This window comes from Scyliorhinus torazame, chromosome 3, assembly GCF_047496885.1.
Source record: "Scyliorhinus torazame isolate Kashiwa2021f chromosome 3, sScyTor2.1, whole genome shotgun sequence".
In the NCBI taxonomy this organism is placed as follows: Eukaryota; Metazoa; Chordata; class Chondrichthyes; order Carcharhiniformes; family Scyliorhinidae; genus Scyliorhinus; species Scyliorhinus torazame.
The window spans coordinates 26,611,557-26,625,759 of record NC_092709.1 but is presented as its reverse complement, the minus strand read 5'-3'; the positions used below and the strand labels follow the sequence as shown (position 1 = coordinate 26,625,759).

Genomic DNA, 14,203 nt, shown 5'->3' with positions numbered 1-14,203 from the left:
GACCTCAGACTGGGTTTCACGGACTGACCCAGAGGCGAAGGGACAGGTTGCCCCAATGTAACGGAGGGGAGAAGCCCTGCACCCAGTGTGGAAGCTGTTGCTACAGATTGAGGCGATGGGCGAGGAGCTGTCAGGGTGGAGCAGGAAAGAGCCAGAGGGGGCGCTGCAGCTGCGGAGTGCGCATTGACCAGGCGAACGCGCACGTTGGGCAATAGCAGGCGGGAGGGCGCACGTCCTCGCGTGGCGGGGGCGCGCGCCCGATCGCGGCGCCCCGGTCTCAGATTGGCATGGCGGCTGGCGAGGAGGCCGGTGGTGCCATGTCCGGCTTCCTGTTCGGCTCCCTCGCCTTCCAGCACCTCAGTGCCGACTCGGACACGGTGAGTAGGCCGGAGCGGACCGGACAGGCCGACAGCTTGCAGCATCCCCGGCGGCAAAACCGGCCCTAGAGGAACCGGGCCTCGGGAGGGAAAGTGAGGGGGGGGGCGCGATCTCCCCACCCCCTCTTCTGGGTCTTGGGTGGGAAGGCGACCCGACCCCCGAGCTGTGGGCATGTGGGATGACGACCCACTTTGGGACGACCCCTCTTTCTTGTGGGGGAACAGTGACGACCACCCCATAGGCCTTGGTGGGGTGGGCGAGCGAACTCTGCCCCCTCACCCCCCATTCCCCCTATGCTCACTCACCCCCCACCCCATGCTCCCTCACCCGAACCCCTTTCTCCCCCAATGACCCCCTATGTGCCCCATGCCCCCTCATCCTCTGTACCCACCTCACCCTCCATACCCACCTCTCACCCCCCCCCCCCCCCCCCCCCCCTCTGTGTCTCCTCCCCAAGTCTTGAAGAGCAGTCAGGTGGATCTTCAGTAACAACTTGCTTTGTATAGTGCCTTGAATGTCATTCAACTTTCTCCATGGTCCTTCTTGGGCATTGCAAAGACAAAGTATGCCACTGAGACTCTTATTGCCATATTAGAGCAGATGACAAAAGCTTGGTGTAAAAGGGTAGATGTTTAAGTTAGTTGCCCATTCCTCCTTGCCCTTGATCTGTGTGGCTTGCTCGACCATTTCAGAGCTCAGTTAAGAGTCAACCACATTGTTGTGGCTCACATTTATGCCAGACTAGGTAAGGACGGTGGATTCCTTCCCATTAGTGAACCAGATTTTCTCTACCATTGCTGTCCAGCTGTGAAGTGAGCAGTTGCCTGGGTCTGCTTTGTCAAATTGTTTTAACCAATAGCAGCCTATATCCAAACATCAGCACCGTTGCAATCATTCAATGCTTTCCAAATGTCTTGGCGAACCTCTCAAGTCTCATCCTTTCTGGAGAAATCTAGTACCCACCTTTGGGACCTGAGTTAGAACATAGAACATACAGTGCAGAAGGAGGCCATTCGGCCCATTGAGTCTGCACTGATCCACCTAAGCCCTCACTTCCACCCTATCCCCATAACCCAATAACCCCTCCTAACCTTTCTGGACACTTAAGGGCAATTTTAGCATGGCCAATCCACCTAACCTGCACGTCCTTGGACTGTGGGAGGAAACCGGAGCACCCGGAGGAAACCCACGCAGACACGGGAGAATGTGCCGACTCCGCACAGACAGTGACCCAGCGGGGACTCGAACCTGGGACCCTGGCGCTGTGACGCCACAGTGCTAGCCACTTGTGCTGCCCGTGCTGAGTTGTTTTGAAAGTTATTCCACTTTTCTTCAACATCTGATTTATGCTGACCACTTGTTCCACCTCTGATATTTTTAAAAATGCATCTTAAAAAATATTTGCTGCAAAGCCAGTGTTGCAGGATCACTGCAAGGCTGAAAACTCCCCTGTGAACTGTGTTATTGAGTCAGCAGTGGACTAAAATCAAAACATCTTCTGGGTCTTGGGAGCAAAAGAAACTCCCAAGCTGGAAACAATTCTTAAAATAAAATCTTTAATTCTGGCTTCCCTCACTAGTTTTGTCTTCTCGAATGAAGTCTAGACCTGGTGTGGTAGTATGAAGGCTCATTAATATGAATTGTATTATCATGAATTGTATTATCATTGGAGGTAGCACAAGTGGATAGCACTGGATTCACAGCGCCAGGGTCCCAGGTTCGATTCCCCGCTGGGTCACTCTGTGTGAGGAGTTTGCATGTTCTCCCCGTGTCTCCGGGTGCTCCGGTTTCCTCCTACAGTCCAAAGACGTGCAGGTTAGGTGGGTCACTCTGTGTGAGGAGATTGCACGTTCTCCCCGTGTTTCCGGGTGCTCCGGTTTCCTCCTACAGTCCAAAGACGTGCAGGTTAGGTGGACTAAGGGCTAAATTGCCCTTCGTGTCCAAAAAGGTTAGGGAAGGTTATTGGGTTACGGGGATAGGGAGGAAGTGAGGGCTTAAGTGGGTTGGTGCAGACTCGATGGGCCGAATGGCCTCCTTCTGCACTATGTTCTATGAGCAAATAAGTAGATGACTGGAATGGGGCAGATTTAGTGGACCAACTTTAAAGCATTGGGTGAAGAGTAGTAGTAAATGAATATTTATTTAAATTTAATAGTTGGAGCGTTAACTTAAATAATCCAAGGCTGTTGTATATAGCACGTGTGAGAAATCATGAAATCCTATGTTGTAAGTTCCTATGAAACAAATAAATTACAATATAAAAAGCAGTATGAATTAATTAATTGAGCAAAGGTAGAATACTTAAGTGGAATAGAATTTCTATGAGAATAAAATGTAGGCTATAAATTAAATGTTCATATTTTGAAGGGGTTAAGTCTAATTATGAGCTTAGTTTTTAAAAAGAAGAGTAAATAGACAAAAAATGTTTTTGGCACATTAAGGAGTATTAAACAGAGAAACGGAAGCTGTTTTCTAGAAGAGTATTAAAATTTAAAAATATTCGGACAAATACAAAATCTAAACAAATAATTTCAACTTTGAATGATCGATTCTCACAAATTTGTTAATGGGTTAATATGCATTTGTTGAAAATGTGGAAAAAACCTTCCGGATTCTTGCATTTATTTGTACCTGTACTCTGGCAATCCTTTATATTGTAGATTTGTCCATATTTATGATGGGAACTGAAAGCAAAATATTGTGGATCCTGGAGATCTGAAATTAAAACAGAAAATGCTGGAAGCAGTCGGCAGGTCTGGCAGCATCTGTGGAGAGAGAGTTGACATTTCAGGTTAAGACCTTTTGTCCCGGGTCACTGTCCGTGTGGAGTTTGCACATTCTCCCCGTGCCTGCATGTGTATCACCCCCACAACCTAAAGATGTGCAGGGGAGGTGTATTGCCCACGCTAAATTGCCCCTCAATTGGGGAAAAAAAAGAATTGGGTACTCTAAATTATTTTTTTTTAAATTAAGACCTTTTGTCAGAGATCCCTGTGTAAACTTAACACACTGTAATTGCACCTTCCTGCCAATGTGGTTCTTGAGTTTAGTTTTGTGTTTCTTGATTTTTCAGTCCGTATTACAGAGAACCTTCTAAACATCTGAAAATTGCAGTCTCCATCACATACATTGTCTTCATGTATCCTGGATAGTTTTCTGTGTTGAAATTTGCCAGTGCCAAAGGCACCTGTTATTTCAGGCCATTCAAACAGATGCTTGGTCACCTTGCATCCACTGCAGTTCGCACTGTGGCACTGCTCGTGGTTCAGGAGCTTGAAAATTGACCAAAACAGTTTCATTTTGATCATTTAAAGTGGTTCATCTGAGTGAAATTGCAATCGCAGTCTGTACTCTAGTTAAAAACAAGCTCCCAATCAATCCAAGCTTGCAAATGTCTTGGATCCAGCAGGATGGGGAAACACAAACTCACAGCTCCAAAAGATACTGAACTCGATAATACGTTCCCTTCAGCACTTCCTAGAAACAATATATTTTTTCTTGCTGATGATTCTTGATGGATTAGAGAGTCAGTGAGGAAAACAGCTAGCCATCAGATACTTGAGCCTGTCCCAATGCTTTTGCACAGGTTTTGGAAGGAGGTGAGTGCTCTATCGAGTCAAAGTACTCTTCACATTTCTCTCACGGCGCCCCCAGCATATAGTGGACAAACTTTGTTACCATCAATACACTCGCTTTAAGCAGAGAAGACTACTTCTGTCTGATGGAGTTTAGGTACTTGGTTACAGACATTGTCGGTAAGAAATTGCCAGGCCATCTTTTAAATAGAGGATTTGTCACCAAAATGCCGGGCTTGATGAGACTGTGACAAGAAGTGGATATAATTTTCATGACTACCTATTGGATTTGGACTGATTCAGAAATGACTGATACTCCAGGTTCTGCAGAAGATGCAGTGGTCAAAAAATTCTCTAGCTGGTTTAAAGGCCCTGTGTGGCTTTAAAATGTATGATCCATATGCTTGGCTCTGCAATTAGCAATAGGGCCACACTGCCCTTCTGATTTTTGTAATATCCTGTATATGATATTAATTGTGCAATTGAGTGGAAAACTTGCAAGTTCTGTTTCCTGATTTTTCTCTTCACAGGAGGGATTTCTGCTCGGTGAAATGAAAGCTGAAGCAAAAAACAGTATTACTGATTCCCAGCTGGATGACATTGAGGTGGTGCACACCATAGGTAAGCTGTTTCATCTGCAGCCTGCTTTCCACTGTACTGTCATGGTAACAGCTGACAACTGTGTTTCAGTTAAGTGAGACCTTTCAACTAGGATTAGTCATATTTCAGCATTTTAGAGTGGTGTCAATTAGTTTTAGCTTTTCTAAAAGTGGGACAGTACCCCCCGCCCTCCCCCCAAAAAACAAGATACTGTAGTCTCGACAAGTCAATTGAAGAGAAAGATAAACAAACTTCCAAAATGAAGTCCTAGCCAGAACTATGTGACTTTACCAAAATGACTTCACAGTTACGTCTCCTCTAACAGTGTGATAGGTTAATGCACAATATTTAGTGGTCAATAGCTGTACAGATTGACACTTTCCAGTTATGATTGTTGCTCTCTGCTGATCTCAGCTGGGCAGCTGTACGAGTGCTACAAATGACAGTATTCATGCACGTGTGCGTGCAGGAGGAGAAAATGTGTCAGCTGAGGGCAGGATCAAACTCTGATATGGTGTTCCTTCTGGTCAAGCTGCCCATTGTCCCTTACCTTTAGACTCCGACATGAAAGACAACCACATTTACGACAGGATGTCTGTGGAGCCATGTCGTCTGTGGAGCCATGTCTCAGTGTGAGGCATTATCAAACAAAAGTTAACACAGATTTATATGAGTTATTCGGACAGGTAAGCAAAAGTTAGCTCAAAGAGATAGTGTGGCACAGTGGTTAACACTGTTGCCTCACAGTGCCAGGGACCCAGGTTCGATTCCGGCCTTGGGTGGCTGTGTGGAGTTGCACGTTCTCCCTGTGTCTGCATGGGTTTCCTCCGGCTGCTGCCACAGTCCAAAGATGTGCAGGTTAGGCGGATTGGCCATGACCAATGCTTAGGGTTACGTGGATAGGGCAGTAGAATGGGCCTGGGTAGGATGCTCTCTCGGCAGGTTGCTGCCACAGTCCAAAGATGTGCAGGTTAGGCGGATTGGCCATGACCAATGCTTAGGGTTACGTGGATAGGGCAGTAGAGTGGGCCTGGGTAGGATGCTCTCTTGGCAGGTTGGTGCAGACCCGATTGGCCGCCTTCTGCACTAGAGATTCTATGGATTCTTCTATGGATAGACTTTAGGGAGTGTCAAAGAGAAACAGGGAACGGCTTATAGGGTGGGAATTGAAATCAGAGATGTGCAAGAGGACAGAATTGCAGTGATCTTGGTGGATTGTTCTAGATATGGAGCAATTTGAAAACAAGAATGCAAATTTTAAGATTGAGTCAATGCCGAAAGCCAATGTAGGGGTAGGCCAGTGAGCTTCAGAGAGTATGTGGAACATTGATGGGGGGAGAAATAGCTTAGTAATTGTTTTTAGGTTGAAAACATCACAAATTCCAATTTGTGCTCCTGTAAGAGTTGCTGGTCACCTTATGATGGAGAGAGCGGAAGAAAAATTTGGGGGTGGTCATTCCTCCAATTGTTGAATTATAACAGCCATGCTGGATTAACACTGATGAATATCTAGGGACAGGTTTTGACTTGGAGCTGTATAAACCTGGCACATTAGGGGATTAAGACACCGCAGTACTGCTGACTGGTGATATTTTATTTTCCTCCTAGTGTCTTGTCTGAAGCCAATAACAAGGCTGCATTGTTGTAATGAAGTGTGTCACAAATAGTGGAAAGCTGCAATCCTGTTGTGACTTTATCGCAATTATAATTTGTCCTGGTTAACCAATAGAATTCCTACGGTGCACAGTTCTTAGATGCTTCCTTTTTAAAAATTTATTTCAAACAAATGGGAAATTTTTGCAAGTCACACGCTCTGCTTATTGAATTGGATGTTGGGGTTGCGATCATTTACATATAGTCTGCAGAGCACCGATGAGTTGCCCATTAAGCCGCAAACTTTACAGATCCGCCTTTCATGTCAGTACTTAGTTTGTTGTTTTGACTTGCACTAATAAATTAAAGAACTCTTTTCACCAAATGTTCTTCCCAAAAATTGAACGTATTTATCCAATGTCTACTTTTTCAATTTGTTTTAGTGTGTGGTTAGACATTTAGTGAGCATTGTTGTTCTTGTCAGAAGAAAAGACCTGGAGGTTACAAAACCCAACCAAACTATGCAGAACACCCTGTAACTCAGTGTTGCAGATATTAATTGAGCTCCCTCACAATGTAACTGTGAATGGCCTTGGAAAAGGAAGCAATATTACATATGAGAAACATTAATCCCTCTGATCTTTAGTATGTACAGTTTCCCTCCTGGAAGCAAGTATTACGTGTAGAAATTACTATTCCCCTCTGAATTTTAATGTGTATTTTTCCCCTCTAGATATACAGAAACATATTCCATGTTACTGGCTATTCAGGTACGTGAGCTCAGTTGATAGCTACTCAGTCCTAAGAATTTTAAGACTGTTGTTTCCAGTGGGAATTGCTCAGTCACTTTTCACTTGATTCATACATAAAAGGTTAATGGAACCTATAGTCCCACTAGGTCTTCTGTTTGACTTTATTAGTAAGTGCAGACTGCATCTGTGGAATGTGTATGTATGTCGGTTAAATGAAACCTGAACGTGGTAGTTTGGAAACAAAATCCCTTTGTTTTAATATGCTCTGATGGGAAAACCTGAGTAAAAGGGAAATGCCCTGTATATATACATTAGTTATGGTACTGGCATTCCCAGGTGGCTAGAACTATGCTCTTAATGAATGAAAGAGCGTGCTGGATCTTCACCAGGTTTCTGCTTTTCGCTGTTTAAATACTACAGTATGGCTAATGTTAATTCAAACATCGAATGTAAAATGGGAATTGGGTTTGCCATCATCTCAAGTTTGTTATGACAGGATTAAAAGTTGGCCATGGGCAACATGAGGCACAGTGCCACGAGTGGTAAGAGGTTTATATAGCAGACATTAGTGCAGCTTTCCAAAAGAAACAGGCTGTAATGTCACAAAAGTGCTACTAAATCTTGACAACATGAAATAGAAATAGCAGACACTATCACAAAATGCTATATATGTGTTTGCAAAATGACCAATTCTTCACTGATACGAGTATTTAGCCACTTAATAAATTACTTTAGCATGATGGCTCTTTTTAAAACATAGAAATGATTCACCTTGTGTCAAATCGGTCTTTACAATGTCATTTGTCTTTTCAAAATTACTGCAAGTTGTAAAATGAGCAGTGCCAGGTTTTGTCAGTAAGGGCATTGTGCCAAAATAAAGATAGAAAATCATACTGTTAGAAAGCAGGAGCTGAGATACACAGTGGCATGTGGATTGAAGTCATATTACCAACGTCCTTTCTGTCTTACAGTTTTTATAATTCTGCTGGTGAAGTGGATGAGGCAGCATTGCAGAAAATACTGTTAAATCAGGAAAAGGTATTGTCAAGAGCAACTGATGCAAAAATAATCGGTATAAAGTTTGATTTTAGACTGACTTCTAACAAGCCATTGATTTTCAATTTTATATCCTGCTTGTTTTTTAAATTGGCTGGGAACTATACAGATAAACAAAAAAACCCAACTGTGCTGAAATTTGGAAAATATGTTCAGTAAGCACCAAGTGTCATAATTTTAAAACTGATTTAATGTAACTTAGATGGAAGTGCTGTAGGAATTCCATTATTCTGGGTTGAGGAGCTTTAATTCTCTGGATGGTTGGCTGTTTAGCTCAATAATGCCTGCAATTTTCAGTGGTGTTTGATGTGGCATTGATAATATGTAGCTTCCAAAATGGCACCATGCATAATAGGTGATGATGAGAAGTTGACACACTATATCACATAGAAAATGGTGGGTATTGGTTAGCTCATTTGGCTGGATGGCTGGTCCGTGATGCGGCGTAACACCAACAGCACGGGTTCAATTCCCGTACTGGCTGAGGTTATTCATTAACGCCCCTCCTCTTGCCTAAGCCTCCGTTTAAATCACCTCCAGTCAACTCTCAAAGAGGAAAGCAGCCTATGGTCCTCTGGGATAGTGGCAACATTTACAGTTTGAAGACCTTGCCAGAAATTATGCTGCCATCAGCCTGTGTTTTAATTCACTTTGGGCCAAATGTCTGTGCAACCAGTCCAGGCTAGAAGTGACCAGACGTCTGAGCCAGACGCTCTTGGCTGCAAGTGCCAGTCAATATAACAGTTCACGTATGTTTGTGGCGTTTTCTGACATTTGCTTCTCAATAAACAGTGCCACATTCAGAGCAAAATGCACACTACAGTTCACGTAGGGTGGTGTTAGCAATTCTGGACTTTTACAGTCATTACTGGTTATTACTGAACGTCACCTTTGATACCTGTAATATGAGATATTGAAAGTGTTGCTAAAATACTCATCTAATCATTTGAGTGTGCCGCTTATATTTGCAATCAGGAATTGACAGTTGACAGAATTTGGTGTAGTTTCACAATATAGCTTTTGGTGACATGCAAAGGACTGAAGTTCTTTAGCTTTCATTTGGTGTGTTGTGTCTTTATAAGTTTACTTCAATTGTAAGTTATGTAATTATTTTTCCCTGAAACACCACCAACTAGTTTGAACTAGATGACATGCAAATCCAGGCATTTGTTAGCAAAGAGCACCTGGAATATCCTGATCAGCCTAACAACTATGAGTCCAGCAGTCAGTTCCTCCCATAGAATCATAGAACTTACAGTGCAGAAGGGGGCCATTTGGCCCTAGGAAAGCGCACTCTACTCAAGCCCACACCTCCACCCTATCCCCATAACCCCACCTAACCTTTCTGGACACTAAGGGCAATTTAGCATGGCAAATCCACCTAACCTGCACATCTTTAGGCTGTGGAAGGAAACTGGAGCACCCGGACAAAACCCACGCAGACTCGGGGGGAATGTGCAGACTCCGCGCAAACAATGAACCATGGAGCTGTGAAGTAACAGTGCTAACCACTGTGCTACCATGCCGCTCCATGTTTTTGGATGTCATGTTAGTGTGTAATGCTTAGTGATGAGATGCCAGTGTTAAGAATGAGAGTTCACCTACCATGTCTTTGTTAGTCTGATAAAATAGTGTGCTGATGATGATTAGTTGACAATCATTACTTTTGATCATCAATCTGGTAGTCTTTTCCAATGTAATTTGAATTACCCAGCATATTAATTTATCATCATACAGCACAATAATGTTGCCCAGGTCTGCTGCAAGTTTTTTACTTTGTATTTAGGGTTGGAGGCATATGTGCCCTGAAGGGATTAGCAACTTCTCTTGAGCTTAATTACACTGCCCTTCGTTAGTCTTTGACACTTTTTGGGGGGAATATTTAGATCACCTTGATGAATATGAAACAGAAGAGCATTTGATGTTTGAACATCTGTTATTGACCTGCTGATCTTGGTGAACTGGCCTGAGTTGGTTGATCCAATTTAAATGTAGGCTACACACTTTTGATCCTGAAACATTCCAGTTTCATGGTAATTTTCTTTCTGGACAATTGCTAGTCAGGTTTCAATTAAAAGCTTCCATCTGTCACTATTAAGTGAATAATTCAGTGGTTTAAATTGCCTGATTGTGATGAGCTTCACTCTGCAGCAATCTGTCTAGGCTGAGAAGACAACGATGCTAAATAGCTTCATGGTTTAGGGTGAATGGTGTGATCTTAAACAGGGCTCTTCAGTCACCAAAGTGATTCTCAAGTGATGACATTGCTGCATAGTGGCAAAATGGCTGGGGATTGACTACATGCAGGGTGAATGCTGTGGCTGCGTGTATTTCTGTTGGAAGGCTCCCTCCTGTTTATCCCCTTAATTCCCCTTTCTTTTATTTTGCCGTTATTATTTTTGATCCATGGATGATTAATGGGTATATATCTTTAAGTCAAGTAGCAAAAGTTACAGGAGAGATCACTCTGCTGGATTGAACAGGAGCTACAGACTTGTCGGCACGAGCGAGAGAGATGGAGTTGGGACTCTGTTTGATTGATTGATTGACTGGTCGCCAATGTATTGACCCAAAAGGTCATATTCTGCCCAGTAATTGGTGGTAATTGGATCCTCTCCCAGTGGAATGATTTTCAGATTCCCAAGGAGTTTTAGTTTGACTCCTAGCAGCACATAGACAAGATCCTACTCTCTCTCCTCCATGTGTTCTCCAGAAAGGCTGTATTCCAGGAGCTGCAGGTAACCTGAAAGAATGAATCTAAAGAAACTGGCTGCAAACAAAGACAAGGCCCTTCTCTCTCTCTCTCTCTCCAGAAAAGCTGAGAGTGCTGTAATCTGAGACTACAGAGACCTGAATGAATGTACAATAAAACCACAAACTGAAAGGAAGGTTTGAAGAAGGGTAAAGTGCTGGAAACCACCATCTGAAACAAAGACTTTTTTTTTCTTCCTATTACTTATGATTTTACCCCCTTTTCCCCTCTGTATTTGTTTGTCGTGTTTGTGTGCTTGTACACTTAAAGGATGGGAGGCAAGTTAAAGTGGGGAATTCGGAAATAGTTAACCGGTTGTATTTACTGCATATCTCATTATAGATATTGTTGTAAATAAACAGTAATTGGGTTTACATTTACAAACCTGGTGACTGTAATTATTGGGCAGCCAAGGACCAAAGACTTCGGGATTTTTCTAAGAATTATTGGTTAATTCACTTGTGTCGTGACTCCAGGTCAAGTGGGGCTGGAAATGACCACACACTACCCCAGGGTGTTGTAACACTAGTTAGTTTTGCCACTTTACCATAGGATTACCGCTGTCATTCTTGCAAAGCACCAATCTTCACTCTCAAACATTACAATTGTTTGCAGGTGGATTTAAGCAGGACAGTTATTTCACTGAGGTTACTATATGCTCTCCACCTCATCCATCTTGATTATGCGCACAACACTACCTAGAAATGGGCAGCATCCTCTTGATCTTTGGACCTTTTTCAATCTTAACCACTTCCTGTACCCTTAATCTTCCAATTCTGCATTTCTGTTTATCCGTCCCTCTCTCTTTTAAAGGTGTTATATGACTAAATGTTGCAGATGCAACTTTCTATGGTGGATGATAATATGTTTGTGTCTTGAGTACAGTCCACTCATGCACATTTACCCCTGTCTGCGTGGGTCTCACCACCACAACCCAAAAAGATGTGCAGGCTAGGTAAATTGACAATGCTAAATTACCCCTTAATTGGAAAAAAAAATTGGACACTCTAAATTTATATTTAAACGAAGTACAGTCCACATCTTCATGCTGCAGTGGGATTTGACTGAGATGTTATGACCACCCATGTTCTTCCTGCACTGGGACTCTTAAGTGAAATCTACAGTGGTGACTTTCATCACCAATTACCCTTGCCATTTTACTTCAGTGGTGGTCTGTGGTGTGGCAAATGTAGTGCCCAAATGGTTGTTTCGAGCCACAACTGAGAGCTGGGCAGTCGAGGACCAACCTATGATTCTTGAGCAATGCACGTAATTGGAGGTTCTACACCTCCCGAACATCCAATATCCTCTCCAACCTTTAATGTTGGAGAAAGCGAGTTATCTATTACATGGGATATTTTGATTTTCTGAGACAAATTTGAATTTAATTGGGAGTTTTTGAGGGTGTTTTTTCCTCCTAAATCTCCTTGCAACATTATCCCCCACTACCACTTGCCCCGTCAAACCCCTCCTAGTTCCAACCAAGGTCTGATGGCGCACTTTTGCAATTGACTTCGAGAAAATCAAAATAGCTGTTTTCTCTTTGGAGGAGTGGAGTGGCCCAAAGATGAGATTAAATTACAAACAAATAAAATTTATGTGAAAAGAATGGGTTTTTAAAAAAAGGGGAAGAATTTCAAATCTGGCTTGCATCTTGCCTGGACCACTGGAAGTTCTTTTGTTCACTGACAATGAGAGCTATTTGTTTCAAAACAGCTCTTGGTAGGCAAGGCGTCAAGTCAGCCCACAATGTTGTACTAATTGGCAGTCAACCTCTGAAGTGCTCAGGGTGCATTTAAGACACATTGTTATAATTAATCAGAAGAGTCTTGCTTCCTATCAGACACTGGTCCTGACTTGGGAGTGCCTATTATTGCAATTTGGCACCCAAAGTGGGAAAGTGTTAGCTTTTTAGCCATGATATAAAATTAATCAAAAATAATGTTTAAGTTGTTAATGGAATTTCATTGTAACCAAAATTGACTGTACCATTTGCTTAAAGGAAAACACATGGTCCACAAGTGATGGTTGCTGTTAAAAAGTTTTATTGGGGTTTGTTGAATTGTCCAAGATATGTGCACATAGGTAGTTAACTGATGTGTGACATATGCTTGTTTGGATTAATGCCGTGTGATATGTGTGCAGTTAGTTCACGGCTGAACAGCGTACATGGAGATGGTTTATGATTGACATACGTACAGGCCATTACTGACAGGTGACTTGTAGTTATCTGCTGGGTGACGAATGTGCAATTAACTGCTGAGTAATATTTAATTATTCGCTCAGCAATAGTATTAACAGCTTATTTGGTAAAAGACTTACATTTCAAAAGTTATATTGCTGTTCCACAGTTTCCCACCTTTTTTAGCCTGGGTCTAGATCTAAATCTACTTGTCCTTTTTCCCCCCTTAGAATGTTATTGGTTGGTATAAGTTCAGACGTAACACAAATCAGACCATGACATTCCGAGAACGTCTCCTTCACAGGACCCTTCAGAAGCATCTGAAAAACCAACAGCTGGTGTTCTTTCTCTTTACTAGCAAGTTAAGCAGAGAGAATGGTTCCACCCACAGTCTGGAATACACACTGTATAAACCCCAGGAAAGGTGAGCAGTACCCTGCTTTTTTCAAATAATATTGGTAGTCAGTTTGGGAAATGTAGCAAATATGGAAAAGTTTGCAACCCATTTTTAGTAACTTTTATAAAGCTTTAACATTTGTGTTCTTTTTCATTTAGATTTATTCAGCGAATACCTATGTCCGTAACCAATCTCGGAATGTCCGAACAACAAGACTACAAAACGTTTTCTGGACCAAGTACCGCTGGGGGCTATTGTCGAGCGATGAAGAAGCACAGGTAGAAAACAGCTGATTCTGTCCTGTGTACTGTTTTAACTGACACTTCATGTGGAATATGACCTACCATTCAGGGTTTTGTTGGGGTGGATAGGTTTTACTGTACTTCTGCTTGGTAATGTGATTGATTCCTGCCTTAACTAGTGAATATTAATATGATGTCAGCAACTGTCCAGTGACCTGAGTAAATAATGCAATTTTTTCCTTCATGCTTAAGATCAAACAATTGACCAATGCAGGGCTGTTCGCTTTTTTGGATATAGTTTGCCTTGCAATGGTATGTTCAGAATGCACAGAACAGAAATAATTTCAGCAATTCTAAGTTTTTAAAAATGCTTTCCAATTGTGGAATGAAACTTCCTTCACTACACACTGCTACCAGAGTCTCCAATTGATATCGTCTTTTCTTTCTGTTCAGTTAGTCAATTTGGTGGGCACTGTTGGGAAATGCAACGGTTCAACCTTATCCTTACTGCTCGCGATAGATACCCGACAGGATCTCACTGGCAAGCTAATACTTTTGGAGTGTATTATCCAGTGTAAATTAGGTTATACAAAGTAAGCAAGCAAAATGTTCTCAGGCTGATGAAAAACTAGAAAACTAAGAGGGCTCATTTTAGGACATTCAGTTTGTGCTGTTT

The 14,203-nt window shown here is 42.5% G+C and overlaps 1 protein-coding gene across 1 annotated transcript in view; it reads left to right on the top strand.

Moving 5' to 3' along the window:
* The first annotated feature begins 233 nt into the window (after positions 1-233).
* abraxas1 (abraxas 1, BRCA1 A complex subunit) overlaps positions 234-14,203 on the top strand; it is a 31,970-nt gene continuing 18,000 nt past the window's right edge. The window contains exons 1-6 of the mRNA XM_072495454.1: positions 234-377; positions 4,484-4,574; positions 6,880-6,916; positions 7,870-7,936; positions 13,119-13,312; positions 13,444-13,563. Coding sequence (XP_072351555.1) covers positions 288-377; positions 4,484-4,574; positions 6,880-6,916; positions 7,870-7,936; positions 13,119-13,312; positions 13,444-13,563 — 599 coding nt within the window. The 5' untranslated portion in view covers positions 234-287. The remainder of the gene's footprint in view (positions 378-4,483; positions 4,575-6,879; positions 6,917-7,869; positions 7,937-13,118; positions 13,313-13,443; positions 13,564-14,203) is intronic.